Raw genomic sequence first — 14,199 nt, forward strand, 5'->3', positions numbered from 1 at the left:
TTAGCGACACGTGCACGACTCTGCCACCATGTCCTCCAGCTCCCTGTACTCCACCTTTCTGTTGTGCAAGACCAGCACACTCAAGGGCACGTACTTGAACGGCACGCAGGACAGAGGCGGCACGTCCCCGATGCCCAAGTCGTTGATGAGCGTCTGGATGATGGCGTGGTTGGGCGAGTGGTAGCCGTAGTGGAGCACCCGCGGGCAGTCGCCCTGGCAGAAGCTGGGGTAGTAGACGGGCGGGGCGATGTAGTGACCCCAGCCCAGCTCGTCAAAAGACAGGCGGAAGGAGTGGAGCTTGCAACGGTTCTTTGGCGTGCTGGTTTTGCGCTTGTAGTTGGGGATGGCGGAGACCACGGAGGCAGACGGGGAGAAAGAGGCGGACGAAGAGGAAGTGGGGATTTTTTTGAGAACATCCAGGGAAGGATCGGCGGACTCTTTGGAGCGCCGGCGACGGACAGGCGGGTGCTTATGGCCTTGTCGCCTTGAAGCGTCTTCCCCTTCAGCCCCTTGCAACTCCCCCATCCAGTCCTTCGCCCCCCTGTCCTCTTCTAAATACAGAAGAAGAGAAGGGACCTCCAGGTGAATTTCCCCTTCCCATCTTTCCTTTCCTTCATCGAAACCAGTCTGGTATCGACCCCACAACAGCCACCACCACAGGCTGTTGGTGTCTTCACTGTACCCTGGTTCCGTGCACCAATACTGAGCCGTCAGTGTCAAGTGCTCTATCCTTCCCTGCTGGACGTGTCCGGTGACATGAGCCGTGATGTCCGTCTCCGTCCATTTCTCGTGGGGCTCCAGGGTGGCCAGGATCTCGCTGCCCATGGAAGTGATCTGAGCCCTACAGCGAGGTGGGAGCTGGACCTTTGTGGTGGAGTTGGGGGTGGAAGAGGAGCGGAGGTGGACGAACGAGGCTCTGACCAGTTGCTCGGAGGGAAGAGTGTCAATATTGTACTTGACAGTGAAAGCATAGTGGTGGTCTGCGAAGAGAGACGAGAAAAAGATGAACATCCATCAACCAAAGATACAGCCAACAAACTCTTGTTGGGCTGAATCTTTGTGATTAAATGAGAATTTGATCAGATCAGATGCATAGTTGAAACAAAAACAGGCTTCATTTAGGTTTCATTTTTAGAAGCCATATGCTGAGATGTTACAAAGTTTCACAATTTCCAGGCAATTTTTGGCTACAACTAGATCACCATTTGTTTGAAGTGAACACCAAATCATTTCAGAATGCTCTGACTTACAAAAGGCCCAGACATTATCCAGGGGTTTCTCTTCAAATGAAAGTCATAAAATGTAATCAAAGATGCCACTGCTGTAGTTAAAAGTGGGGTTTTTATTGTAATATTTGCTGCTAAATGCAATTAACAAACAAGGACTGCCAGATGTACAGAAACTAATCGACATTATATTAAATGATTGGTTATTAGCTTGGTGGCTTCAGCGGCATAAATTCGACAATTTTCTGCTTTTCATCGTTTAAAATTTCAAACTCTTCAAGCTTATCTGCTATTCAAAGTCTGAAAATAGCCGTTTTATTTGCCAATTCTTAGGTTTTATACCCCACATATTGCTTCAAAATAATGAATTCATCAACACCGCCGCCTCACCTCCTGACGCGGGCAGGTAGTGCATCGAGGACGCCGTGGGTCTGAGAAGGCGCACCGTGTTAGAGCCGAACTTCCGGTGCTGTTTGGGCCTGCCGTCCGGTTCGGCCGCGCTCCGGTACAAATTCAGCATAAACTGCAGGTTCTGGTCCGCCTTCTGCTCGTCCGTCAGCGGCTGGTGGTGTGCGCCTTTGTGCTTGAAGCTGTTGTTCTGGTTCTGGTTCTGGCTCCGGCGACTGCGCTTCAACGTGGAGCGCTGCGCCGCGGCTCCGGCGAACGTGGAGCACAACAGGAAGAGCAAACTGGGCACGACGCAGACACGCAGGAAGCCGTGTTTGGCGCGGGGAGAACTCATGGTGGTTCCACAACCTCTGGTGCTAGCGAGCTCCACCAACGAGGCTATAGCCGGCAACCATTCTCCGCACGCGGCGATTCAAACGCTCACCTGCTCACTAGCTCCTGCGCTCATCACACAATCAAACTGCCTGACCCCAATTAACCCCGCGGGTGCGCGCGAGGTGCCGTCAGGAGCTCGCACGAGCCACGTGAAATTGGCGTGACGCACATTTTAACCTGACTGATTGAGCGAGCTTTCCCCCCTGATTATTGGTATTTGAGTTGTATTTCCATGTGTTTTATCAAAATTTTTAACATGATATTATTTTGTTTTTACAGTTATACAAAAACATTTAGCTCACACACTACTTAAAATGTTGAAATTAAGTTGATTTCTTTTTTTTATTTCCCCTCATTGTTTTTTGTTGCTGAATATTTTTACTAAAGAAAGCATCTGGCATTAAAATGAGCATCTAGTTATGGGACAATTATACATATTATGTTATACATACAGAAGGGAAGAAAAGAAAACGAGACAAGAAAAAACGAAAACAATGAAGGGAGTGAGGATGTATAATGTACATGTGAATTAAGGCAAAGGGACAACAAAGAGCAACCGGGCCTCATTGTTAAAGCCTAATATAGTAAGTAGTTTGTGTTGAACAATGTCTTGTTTATAGAACTGTGTCCAGTAAGAGCAACACAACCAACAGGAATCAGGAAAATATAACATCTGTATTCGCAGTTGCTCAAGTCAACATCCTAAATATACCAAAAAAATACAAATACTTACATTTGAAGTTTGAGCTACATCAGTGAGCGGTAAGTACTGAGTGTAACTGTAATTTGTAACTTCCATTCTTGGTCTGCGTTTGAGGAATCTAGGGTTACGCTGTGGTTTGGTGTCATATTTAGACGACTCCCAGCCTTTTGCTATTTTTTGCCGACTTTGATTGCTGTTTTTGAAATATTGTTTGCTCAAGCTTGTTTAATTTGAAGCTTGGCAGTTTGGGATCACTGGGATTCTGGACGGGAGGAGCAAAGAATGAGCACACCATCTCCAACATGGACAAAGTCCTGCTTGTCGCTTGGGTCCCAACCCAAAATGCAGCCATGTTAAAATTAAAATAAATGAAATAAAGCCATGCTGGGAAAAAAATACCACCTCTTTTCCATTATTTGGGAATTGTGCTTTGATCATACGGACAGCAGCATTCACCACTGAACCCAATATTACAATGCAGTGTTTATGTGCCGCAAAGATCCAAAACAAAGCTTCCAGTTACACAAGCAACACTTAGCCCGTCTGACACCATTAAAATACACATCCGACAGTTCTTTTATGGTTTCATTCATGATATTCATGTATTGTGATGATGTATTACTTACAACACTTACATGATGTATTCCTACTGGTATGTTTCTTACCACACAGGGAGTTGATTTAGCAACATCAGAGTGTGTGCATGAGAGATGATACAAAATGTACAGTTTTCTTGCCACAAATCATACAAAAACGGTAATTTAAAAAGAATTTAGACTATCAAAGGACATCAAAACCCAGAGTAACAAAGATCTTTCAATGTTTTGAAGGGGTTACTAATGACATGTTTTAGGTATTTAATCGAAACACTGTGATGTTGCATTCTTTCAACAATAAATGCATACATGAATCTGATTTGATCAAAACTGAGCTTTTCATGGTTTATGGATGAGCGATGACATGTCTGGACATGTTCTCTCTCAAGTTTCTCTCCTCCTTTGCATCTTTCTCACACTTTTATTCTTGCATACAGAGAGCTCAACACAGACACACACACACACCTAGGTTTTCACATTCAGAGAGACACAGAAATATTGCATATATGTATTCAAACTCTCTCTCTCTCTTTCTCTCTCACACACACAAGTACATACACAGTAGGGACATCGGGGTGTTTGGTGTCATTCCGCAACAGTGATTATCTCCCATTTAATCCCATTTCAGTCTGCAGAGAGAGTGTGGGAAAAACATAGCAATTCAATTGGCCAAAAGCATTTTATTAGTTTGATTCCATAAATGGTTCCACTATTGATAGAATGTGTTTCCTACACTGTCCCCTCAGGATAATGGGTTATATATATATGTATATATAGATTCACATACTAGTAACTTTAAATGGTATGGTAAGGAGAACCTTCAAACCCTACAATTCCCGTAGAAAGACCCACTTCATGATTTAGTAAGTAGTGGCCAATGGTCCAATTCTGGCCTGCAAGGAAATACATGGCCCCAGAACAAGCTCTGAAATGTTTACATTAACCTCAGGGGTGTACTGCCCAATATATATGTACAGTGTCAACATGTACTGATGATTTAGGTCCGTTTCAGTTTGAGTATGAGTACCTGAGTGGAAAATATGTGAGAATGACCAAATCAATTGTGTGTTTCTGCATTCTAGTTACCAAATGTCCTCAATACAAGTCCTGGCCTCAATACAGGCTACATAAAAAAGCACATTAGTAAAAGTAAATTATGATTGCAGGTTGGTATTTTGTCAGTAACTGCATCAAGACCCATTAAGGAAATGTTCTCTGTCCAGTCCCAAACGAGATAAGAACCAACTACAAGGCGATCGACTGAAAGAGCCAGAGGGCTGGTTCTCTGGCCTTCGGTGAAACTCATGTACAGAGTCATGAGTCAGTGAAGAGGGTCATTCCTCATCATGTGTTCATAGCATTCATTAGTTCATTAGTGATTGTGTAAACTCTCTGGAAGGTTTTTGTATTGTAGCACCAGTATCAAGTCAGACCTCAAATAAACACATGCTACGCTGGAACAGAGAATTATAGACAAATTGCAGCAAATTGGACTTATGTAACCATTCCTGAAAGTCATACTTGCTTTTTAAAACATCTCTTAATATGGTAGTTAGATAAGGAGGCTGGTATGACTGGTAAGGCTTTAGAAATGTTTGCAATGTGTTACTCAATGTTGTTGTTGGCAGTAGGCACCCTGGTACTGCAGGTCTGCACACTCTCAGGCTGGATGGGCAGCCTGATTTCACATCAAAATTGAGGCTTTGTATCCTAAAAACATTTATTATTATCACTCATCATAATGATTGATTAGAATGGAGCAGTGTTTTCACTCAGCGTGCATAGCGGTACTGCAGAAGATTTAATTTAAAGATGGTAACACAGTGTTGGTTCTGAGAGAGGGTAAAGAAAGAAGGTTTAGAGCCAGTTAATCACAAACTGATAGGTAAACCAGATCTCCATTTCCAGTTTATAGACATATTTCCAAAGACTTTATTTTTGCAAATTCATTCAAAATATATCAGTATAAATACAAAGAAAAAAAGAAAAGAGAAAAGAAAAGAGAACAGTATTCTTGTAAGCCATGCCGAGACAATACAGCGGGTTATGCTTACTCAGTCCACTCAGCGCTTCCATTGGATATTCAGATCGAAAATGTTTATTTCATTGGTCAAATATCCTGTCATTCACTTCCCACGATTCGAATAGTGGGAGTGGCCTTCTCCCTCGCTTGAAATAAGTTTCCCCAAACTTTCAAACTGCGTCGAGCTCACTAAAATAAGCCTGGAATAATACTGTTTCCGCTTTTGAAATAAAAGCGTAATTTACATACAAACGCGGTACTTCATTATAAAACGCCACATTCTGTGTATAAGTGCAACAGAACTGCAAAATTAGTCAAAGTAATCAGTATAAAAGAAGATTAGAGCTATAAAACATGCCAACATCCGCCTTTCTTCTGGATATTTTTCGAAAACAAAACGATAACCGGAAGCTTTCACGACCACTCCGGTTACCTTTACACTAGCTAAAAGTTTCTGCCCTCCCCCTCTGCCACTCACTCGCTCCGTCCGTCCACACATCCCTCCATCCCATTCGTTGTTGTTATTGGAGCGGTGATGGAGAAGCGAAGGAACCGGCACCGCTAGCTAGCAACGACTCGCCTCCGTTGAACGAACCGGATAACCGGGAAAGAGGATGGAAACGGTGGAGCAGCTCGTCTCCTTCCACCACATTCAGGTCCAGTTGAGCGGGGGCGCGCCTTGGGGGTTCACACTGAAAGGAGGTCTCGAGCACGGCGAGCCGCTCATCATCACTAAAGTGAGTTCAGAAACATAACAACAGCTCGATTATTTGTGTTTTCATTTGCTGTTATATCCCCTAAAATGTCTCAAAGCGTGGGTAAAACGAGTCCATATCGTTTTATTTGACAATTCACGTGGTGTTGCTACAATGTTTCAGTGTGTTTTCACAGTTTCGCTGTTATATTTGTGTTGTGCTGACTCAAAGATAGCTTGGTAGACTCAAGTTATTCATCTCATGCTAAGAAAAAAATGCACAGAACACTTCCAAACGTCTGCACAGCTTCACTCCTCTTCTTCTTCCTCCTCCTCCTCTTCCTCCCTTGCAGTGCATAAAAAGTTATTGTCCAAAGCTTAAGTAAATATCCGGCGCCGGTTGATGTTTGTCAGCTGTCACAGTCCATGAAATGTCCTATAATGTAATGTAGTGGTTTCCTAAGCTGAGAGGGCCAAAGAGCTCCCACAGGGGTGTTAAACAGGGTTCCCCAGGGGGTCCCCCAACCCAGCCAGGTTCACTTTATCTTCATTTTACTTCATCACTGCGAGGTAAAAGGTCCAAGCACTGACAGATGACAAAAAGCACCTTTAAATGGTCGTTTTGGGGGTAGAAACTAATAAGCGAGGTGTGCTTGAAATTAAAGCGGCATGGTGGCAAAATGTAATGGTTTTCTGGGAAATGACATCAGAGCTCAATCACTGACATTCACTGTGTTTCCATGCACTCACTACTCAAGAGTTTTTATCCTTTCGGCCATTAAATGTCAAATTAAATCTAGACGTATCTTCTGGTTACCTGAACAGAACTGTGTTATGTTCAGTTTTAGAAATGTAGTGTGTGTGTGTGTGTGTGTGTGTGTGTGTGTGTGTCCCAAGTTGATGGTGACCCCGTCATTCGGCCCCGGTGGTCGGCGATAAAGCACAAGGGGGCCGCCGCCGTTTCCTCTCGGCCTCTTCTCACGGTTTCACGCCGTGGGCGGTGAGCTGCTGGAAATAAGGAGGGTGTCTTTGAATTACTGCGAGTAATTATTGGTGTGTTTTCATGCTGAGGGTGGTCTGTGTGTGTAAGTGTGTGTGCTCAGTCCAGTGCATAAGTAGGCCGTCTGCCATGCAACCTTTGCTCTCTCTCTTTCTGTCTCTTTCTTTCCTTGTCTCTCGCCCCCTCCATTGAAAAGTTGCAGCAGCAGCGGCGGCGGAGTAAATGTTGGCCGGCGTGCATCTGTATTCGCCCCAGCACCACAGTGGGGAATGGAAAAGCCTGGCTCAGTCATCTGGAAACACACACTCACACACACACTCATACACATTATCACAGCCCCTGGGAAAATGTGACTGGGACTGCTAAAGGAGATAAAAATCAAACCGTGCTCTATGGCTGTTTTGTGTCCAGTGGCTACTTAATATATACACACACACACACACACACACACACACACACACACACACACACACACACACACACCCTGAAGTAGCCCACGCGAGGTGGGTTGGACTGGGGAACTGTGGTGTAGAAAAGTGTTTAAAGTGTTTAATGATTAAGTGTCAAGTCCTCGAAAGAAAGAGAAGCAGAAAGACGGGAACATTGTGGGGGGGGGTGGAAGGTGAAGTTGGGGGTGTGTATGAAAGATGTGTAGTGTGTGTGTATGTTAGTTTAGGACCGGAGAGTTTCCTTCAGGCTCCTTACAGTGGTTTACTGTGTCTGAATATAGAAACGATCCTCTCACTTCCAACAGAGAGGGATGGACAAGGATGTGTGTGTGTGTGTGTGTGTTTGTGTGTTCTAAACTTTCTTGGAACATCCCAGATGTATATTTAACAAATGCAGTACATTTCTTATAACATCTTTATATATTCTTCCAGTGAATGAGTGTGTGTGTGTACGTGTGGTTGTATGTGTACGGCAGTTTGATCCCTTTTCCGATAATTGATTATATAAATTGATTTATACTCCTGTAACACAAGCAATGGAGGAGATTCATGTCTGACTGTAGGAACTGAGCTAAAGCCCAAAATTGTGTGTGTGTGTGTGTGTGTGTGTATATACAGATGTGTGTGTTTGAATGTACACTCATGTCCCAGTTGGCCTTTCAATCTGTTAACCATTGAGCACGTCTTTGAAAGAGTAAGTCTACTGTTTTGGGGAATGTGTGTATGAGTGTGCATGTTCCAGTTGCCCTTTCAGGATGTCCACCTTTTGAAGTGTGTGTGTGTGTGTGTGTGTGTGTGTGTGTGTGTGTGTGTGTGTGTGTGTGTGTGTGTGTGTGTGTGTGTGTGTGTGTGTGTGTGTGTGTGTGTGTGTGTGTGTGTGTGTGTTGTTGGAGGGGGGAAGGGCCGTGGCTTCCACAGTCCTGAGACAGCAGAGGGATATAAGCCATTTGGTCAACATTCCACCAGGAGCATAACAAATTACCGCCGCGAGTGTGTGGGTGTTGAACATTGTGTGTGTGTGTGTGTGTGTGTGCGAGCCTGCAGCGTTCAGACACACACCAGTGGCGTGAGCGCAGCCAAAGCGATAATGATCGGCCTTCTCGGTCTTCTCGGTTTTATCTGGACGGGCGCATGGAACAATTAGCCAACAAGCGAATCAGTTAGTTTGCTGACATGCAACTTATTAGTTGATAGAGTCAGCTAGTGTGCAACGCTGCCCCCTGGTGCACACAGAAATGCAGCGTATGAGGCTGTTTCATACTTTAGCCGGTGTGCTGTTTAAATTATTATGAAAACCTCTAAATGGCACCATGACTTCACCACAAGAAGGTCCTTGGTTCAAATGAGTTTGTATGGCTGCATCGGCTCCTAAGGGTGCTGTGATCCCCCCTCCCACAACTGGGAATGCAGTTTGTCCAGGACGATGATTGCCTCTCACAATAGTGGGTATATAGATGATGGATGAGTGGAATAGTCTCGTTCACGTATTTGTGGTATCCAACATTTTAAACACATGTTCTTGCCTTTGTGTGACTTGTCCTTTGGAGTCATGACTTCCTTCTATTGTTGCGTTTGGTTCTGTCCCCTTTCTTTTGGCTGTTTGATGATTGACCTCACGTTTTGCATTGCGGGTATTGTTTTCTGTAAGTTTGTGCCTCCTCGACAGTTTTCAGTCGCCACTCTGTGAGGCGGCGTCCCCACAGGACAGTCAGGCATTCGTTGTTTCTACTTCTTTGTTGAAGCTGTCACATACATTTCAACAACTGAGAGAGATCAACTTGATTTGACGTCTTGATGGATTGAAGAGTCCATTAATAAGAATTGGTTTTGTTTTGTTTTCCCTTGTCTAACCCCTTTTCTCTTGCCACAGCTCATGATGCATTTTGCAACTGCTGGTAAGATCATGTAGAAACTATGAGACCATCACCACCACGGATGTCATTTGAGATGTGATGTTCTCTAAACCTGGCCGGATCTTTTCAAATCGGGGTTGCAGCTGTCAGACTGACATTCATAGTTCACTTTCAATATCCAGCTTGACCTGTATTTAGTTTTTATTGAGACTACAGCAGAAACACCTATAGTTAGGATGTGGCCATGTCTCTCCTACCTAGCGGCGGGTAATCGCTCATTCTCTTGCTGCGATATGAACAAGTTTTTCATAATAGTAGTTAGTTAAATCCCTCACAACTGGGCTTGTATTGCTAAGCTAGCGGCTACCGAAGCTAACGACTCCCATATGTCAGACCGGCTGATTAGCACAAACGGTAAAGCGGCGGCGATTAAAAAAAAAACAAAACAACAACCAGGCCTAAGAGTCACAGAACAGACAGTCAAACCGGATAACAAAGGATACATATACATATATATATACTCATTCTCCTGCTGCGATATACAAAGAAGTATGGCCTCATTCATTTGCCTTGCCGCGCCCCCCCTGCAATAGCGCCCCCCACTTTGGGAACCAATGATGTAAATGAACATCTGACAGGCTGCGTTGGTGAAGATCCAATAGTAAGGATTTTGTGTGTTTTAGAGATGAGGTGATGTTTGCCTTTGACTCAAATAACTCTTTTATGATTTAGACATATGGACTTCTTGAGGCCATGATTCTACTGTTTATAGCTTCTTATGAGCCGTTACACATGAGATGCTGCCTTTATTGCTTGGCCAGGGATGTGCATTTAGAAGCTAGCCCTTGTAGACTTTTTCATCAACAAGCGGTGTCCCAGAAATCCCAGAAAAATCTTTCAAGATGGTGAGAAGATGCTTAGATGCACGTTTACGATTTGGTTCTTGCTATACACGCAGGGTTCACTCTAAGCTTGTTTTTACATCTATTTGTTGCCTTAATCAAGCGTCAGCAAAGTTTTTATGTGCAAGTAAACAAACTTGTGATCTCATCCCCAAATCGTCCGTGTTGGTGGGGTTTGATATGACCTGAAGCGTGAAGAGAAGTGTGGCCATGACGCAGCGCTGGGATCGGGATTTAATGGGTTTATTGAGTGGTTTATTCGAAACCAGCAAAGGAATTCAGAGGGAGCGATGCCCTGTCCTTGCCAAATCACAAAGAACTTATTTATTGGAAAAGCGGCATAGGTAGGACTGCATCCTTGCCAACTTGCCGCACACACACGTGACTGGAGAGCAGTGAGGGCGAGTTGCCAAACAGTTTCCCATTGAAAGGAGTTTGTTGTTTCCTATTTGTGAAAGGGTGCTTTCTTCTTCTTCTTCTTCTTCTCTCTCGGAAGCCTGTCTTTCTTGCGGGTAGCGTTCCAGGAGAGCATATTTCAACAACACGGAGAGCAGCCGGGAATTTGATTTGCACTAAAACGAGGCAAGACGGAAGATTGCGATCTTCTGTTTTCTCTCCCTGTCCTTTCCCGCTGTTGACGGTAACAGAAATCCAGGGATTCTGTAAAAAGAATGTTTTGACATGTGGTCCAAGGTATGCAACCACATGCCCCAATTGGTAAACAGTGTGTATGTGTGTGTGTGTGTGTTACGCCTCGCATTCCAGTAAAGGTAGCCTCCAGTAGCAATCTTCTCTGCAGGGGGTAGATGAGGGTACCATCAGATAGAGATGCTATTGTCCCTATTGTGTGTGTGTGTGTGTGTGTGTGTGTGTGTGTGTGTGTGTGTGTGTGTGTGTGTGTGTGTGTGCACGTGCCTGGGTGTGCACGTGCCTGGGTGTGCGCACGTGTGTGTGTGTGTGTTTTGAGTCAGAAAGTGTATTTCTATGTCCTCTGCCCCGACTTGCTACTAACTGTCCTGGCTAACCAAAACCACATGTTGTGAAAGAATCGTAGAACACAATAGAGTAGATTGACGAGAGACAAAGACCATTTGTTCACGTTTCCGTTTGGAAGCGAGCAGAACAGATAAAAGGAATATTTCAGCCATTTTTTACGGCATTATCGTTGTCGCAATTTGTACTGCAGCGCTAGCTTGCGTGGTACGAGTTATGCTCTCTGTCATCTTGTCGCTTTGAGTGTTTTACCAGACCAAAGTTGTACAGATTTAAATGATGAGAGGATGAAGCTTATCTGAGTCGGAATCAACTGTGTGTGTGTGTGTGTGTGTGTGCGTGTGTGTGTGTGTGTGTGTGTGTGTGTGTGTGAGAGAGAGTTGGAATGTCTCTATCTCTGATCTTGGGAGCCTTTAGCTGTTTCTTTTAGATCATGTCTGGAGGCTTACTCACACACTCACACTCTCACACACACACAGACACACACAGACACACACCCTGTAACAACAACCCTTATTGTGTATCTGTGTAGTGACCCTCATGCATTCCAACAACATTTGTTATTACTGTGTGTGTGTGTCAGGGGGTGCTGCAGTTGTTATTGTTTTTGTCAGACTCTCCGTATTTTAAGAAACTCCGTCTCACCCTCTCATCGGGGGGTAACACACACACGCACAGACACACACACACACGCTCACACCTCAGCCTTGTTATTGTTACTCGGATTACAACAAATTTGCGTTTTCAATTGCCCAAAGAGTTTTGCCCCCCCTTAGATAAATATTATACATAAATGTTTTAAATGCTATGTTTTTAAATTATATTTGTATTGTTATTGTGTCATTTGTTTGTTTATTAAATTTCTCTACCATAAGTAGGGTTGTTAAGTGAACGCTGGGCATGGGTGCGGCGGTCTACTTCAGAAGCATTGTTGAGTCTTTGGATCACGTTGGAAGCTACCAAACTTGACTGCGGCACCTTTTATTCCCACCTTGTTCCTGGTTTTAATTCCTCTTTATTGCATTTTCCAGACTGCCGCACTCCAGTTATTACTGTTAACACAGTTTCCGAGCTATTACGCTGGATTAAGAGGAGCCGTTGCGATTTTTGCAAGTTCGTGTTTATGTGTTTACAGTTTACTGCAACGTAGCCATACCCCAAACCAAAGAATGTACCACACACACACACGCACATACACACACACACACACATTCCACCATGCAATGTGGTTGGCTTTCGTGGCCACCCTGGCAAGTCGACTCGAGGTTGAGGTCTAAAATGACACAAACCCCTCTTTGTTTGACGGACCTCTTTCCTTCGTCATCCCTCCTCTTCGTCCCTCGCTGGCGTCACGTGGAAACATCCTCCTGCCGCCCCCGTCCTTGTTGGGCGACACGGGTTGCTCGGCGAAACGTCGAAGTGATGCCTTCACCAATCCAAACCCCCGACATTGCCCTCATTTTGTTGGAGGTGCGATAAATGGAACTTCTGGGAGGGGAACCAACATTTGTGGCTGCGGGGGCAGGAGGGTGAGGGGAAGGCTTTTAAGGTGACTTGTGTGTGCGTTTGCATTTTTCGTGGTTAGAATTGATGAAGTGATTGCCCTCAAATCTTCGATTTATCTCTCAAGTTTGACAGATTTGGGTTTTATAAAATGCTGATTAAAGCTGCTGATAGGCCAAAACTATGGCGGCGTGGAATTTTAACCGCTATTAGGAGAAGAATAGAAGAAGAAGATGATGTTTAGCCTCCTCTTACATTTCCTTTATGTCGGGATGAAGAGAAACACAAAATCTCCTGGCTGAAATCCAGACCAATTCATTCGAGGTTAGGACGGCGGCCAACTAACTGGGATGCTTTTCCTGCCCTAAAATGATGTTGCGTAAATTGAATTACATCAAAACGTGCAGAGATGATTGGATTCCAGTCCAGGTTTTACAGCAGCAACTGAAGTCCCCCCGATTGTTGGGTCATACAGGGCAAAAAGAAGGAGAGACTGATGAAGTTCACAGGCTGCTGGGGAGGTTTGAGAGATAATGGATTGTACGACAAAGGAGGTAGAGGGAGTAAAAGACGTAAAGGGTTCTGACTTCTGCATTTCCATGTCCTTGAACACAGTGTAAGTTTGAGTCATTTCGGCGTGCATACTTCAGAATGTACTCCGGGTTACGTCTGGTACGACTGTCCTACCTTTGAGATTAGACGCAATCTGGGCGTGTTGCAAACATTACGTTAAATCGGATGTGACCTCATTGTCTGACTTTTGCTACTTTTATTACCCATGGCAAAGTAATGAGATCCTGCTCAAGCCAGGTGTTAAAATCTCCCTCTCTCTTTCTCTGTCTCTCTGTCTCTCTGTCCCTCTTTCTCTGTCTCTGTCTCTCTTTCTCTGTCTCTGTCTCTCTGTCTCTTTCTCTCTCTCTTTCTATTCTCTCTATTCTCTTATCAGTGGAAAAGGGGATCACTGAGTAATATAGGTGGAGCGAGGGAGATTTTGCAGAACGGGCAAGGTCATTTAGTGCACATTAACAAGTTAATGTTTCACCCTAACCTTTAACTGTGTGTGCGCACACACACACTCTTCTTTTATGACATTGATGGATAAATCCAGTTCATCTGTAGCCCCGCCAGGCCTCTGACCTTGACCTTTGCCATTGTCAGCACTGGTCACCGGATCTAATGGCTTCCATACTCCTCTGGAAACACACAGTCGGGTGTGTGCATGTGTGTGAGGTTGTGAGAGTTTGTGTGGGGAAGTAGCACACAAATGATAAATCGATTTATCTGCTGATAGATACAATAAGTTTTGGTGTTGTAATCCGAGTTTGTACTGTGCATCATGTTTTATATGTGTGTCATGTTTTATTTGTGTGTGTGTGATATCTCTATTTATGTGAACTGTATGCATTTGTGTGTGTCCAAATGCCCTTGTTAACCCTTAGAAAATGACCTTTTCCCTTGTGTGTGTGTGTGAGAG

General features: G+C 44.4%; 2 protein-coding genes across 2 annotated transcripts in view; one reads left to right on the top strand and one right to left on the bottom strand.

Annotated features, from left to right (window-relative positions):
- bmp15 (bone morphogenetic protein 15) lies at positions 1–1,968 on the bottom strand. Its single transcript, XM_076162602.1, has 2 exons — positions 1,617–1,968; positions 1–980 (listed from the first exon to the last, which is right to left on the bottom strand). The coding sequence occupies exons 1-2, from the start codon at positions 1,966–1,968 to the stop codon at positions 1–3; spliced, it is 1,332 nt and encodes a 443-aa protein (XP_076018717.1).
- A 3,858-nt stretch (positions 1,969–5,826) lies between these two features.
- shroom4 (shroom family member 4) overlaps positions 5,827–14,199 on the top strand; it is a 43,320-nt gene continuing 34,947 nt past the window's right edge. The window contains exon 1 of the mRNA XM_076162536.1: positions 5,827–6,068. Coding sequence (XP_076018651.1) covers positions 5,946–6,068 — 123 coding nt within the window. The 5' untranslated portion in view covers positions 5,827–5,945. The remainder of the gene's footprint in view (positions 6,069–14,199) is intronic.

This window comes from Genypterus blacodes, unplaced genomic scaffold, assembly GCF_046128005.1.
Source record: "Genypterus blacodes isolate CSIRO-AG114 ecotype Tasmania unplaced genomic scaffold, CSIRO-AGI_Gbla_v1 ptg000122l_1, whole genome shotgun sequence".
Lineage (NCBI taxonomy): Eukaryota > Metazoa > Chordata > Actinopteri > Ophidiiformes > Ophidiidae > Genypterus > Genypterus blacodes.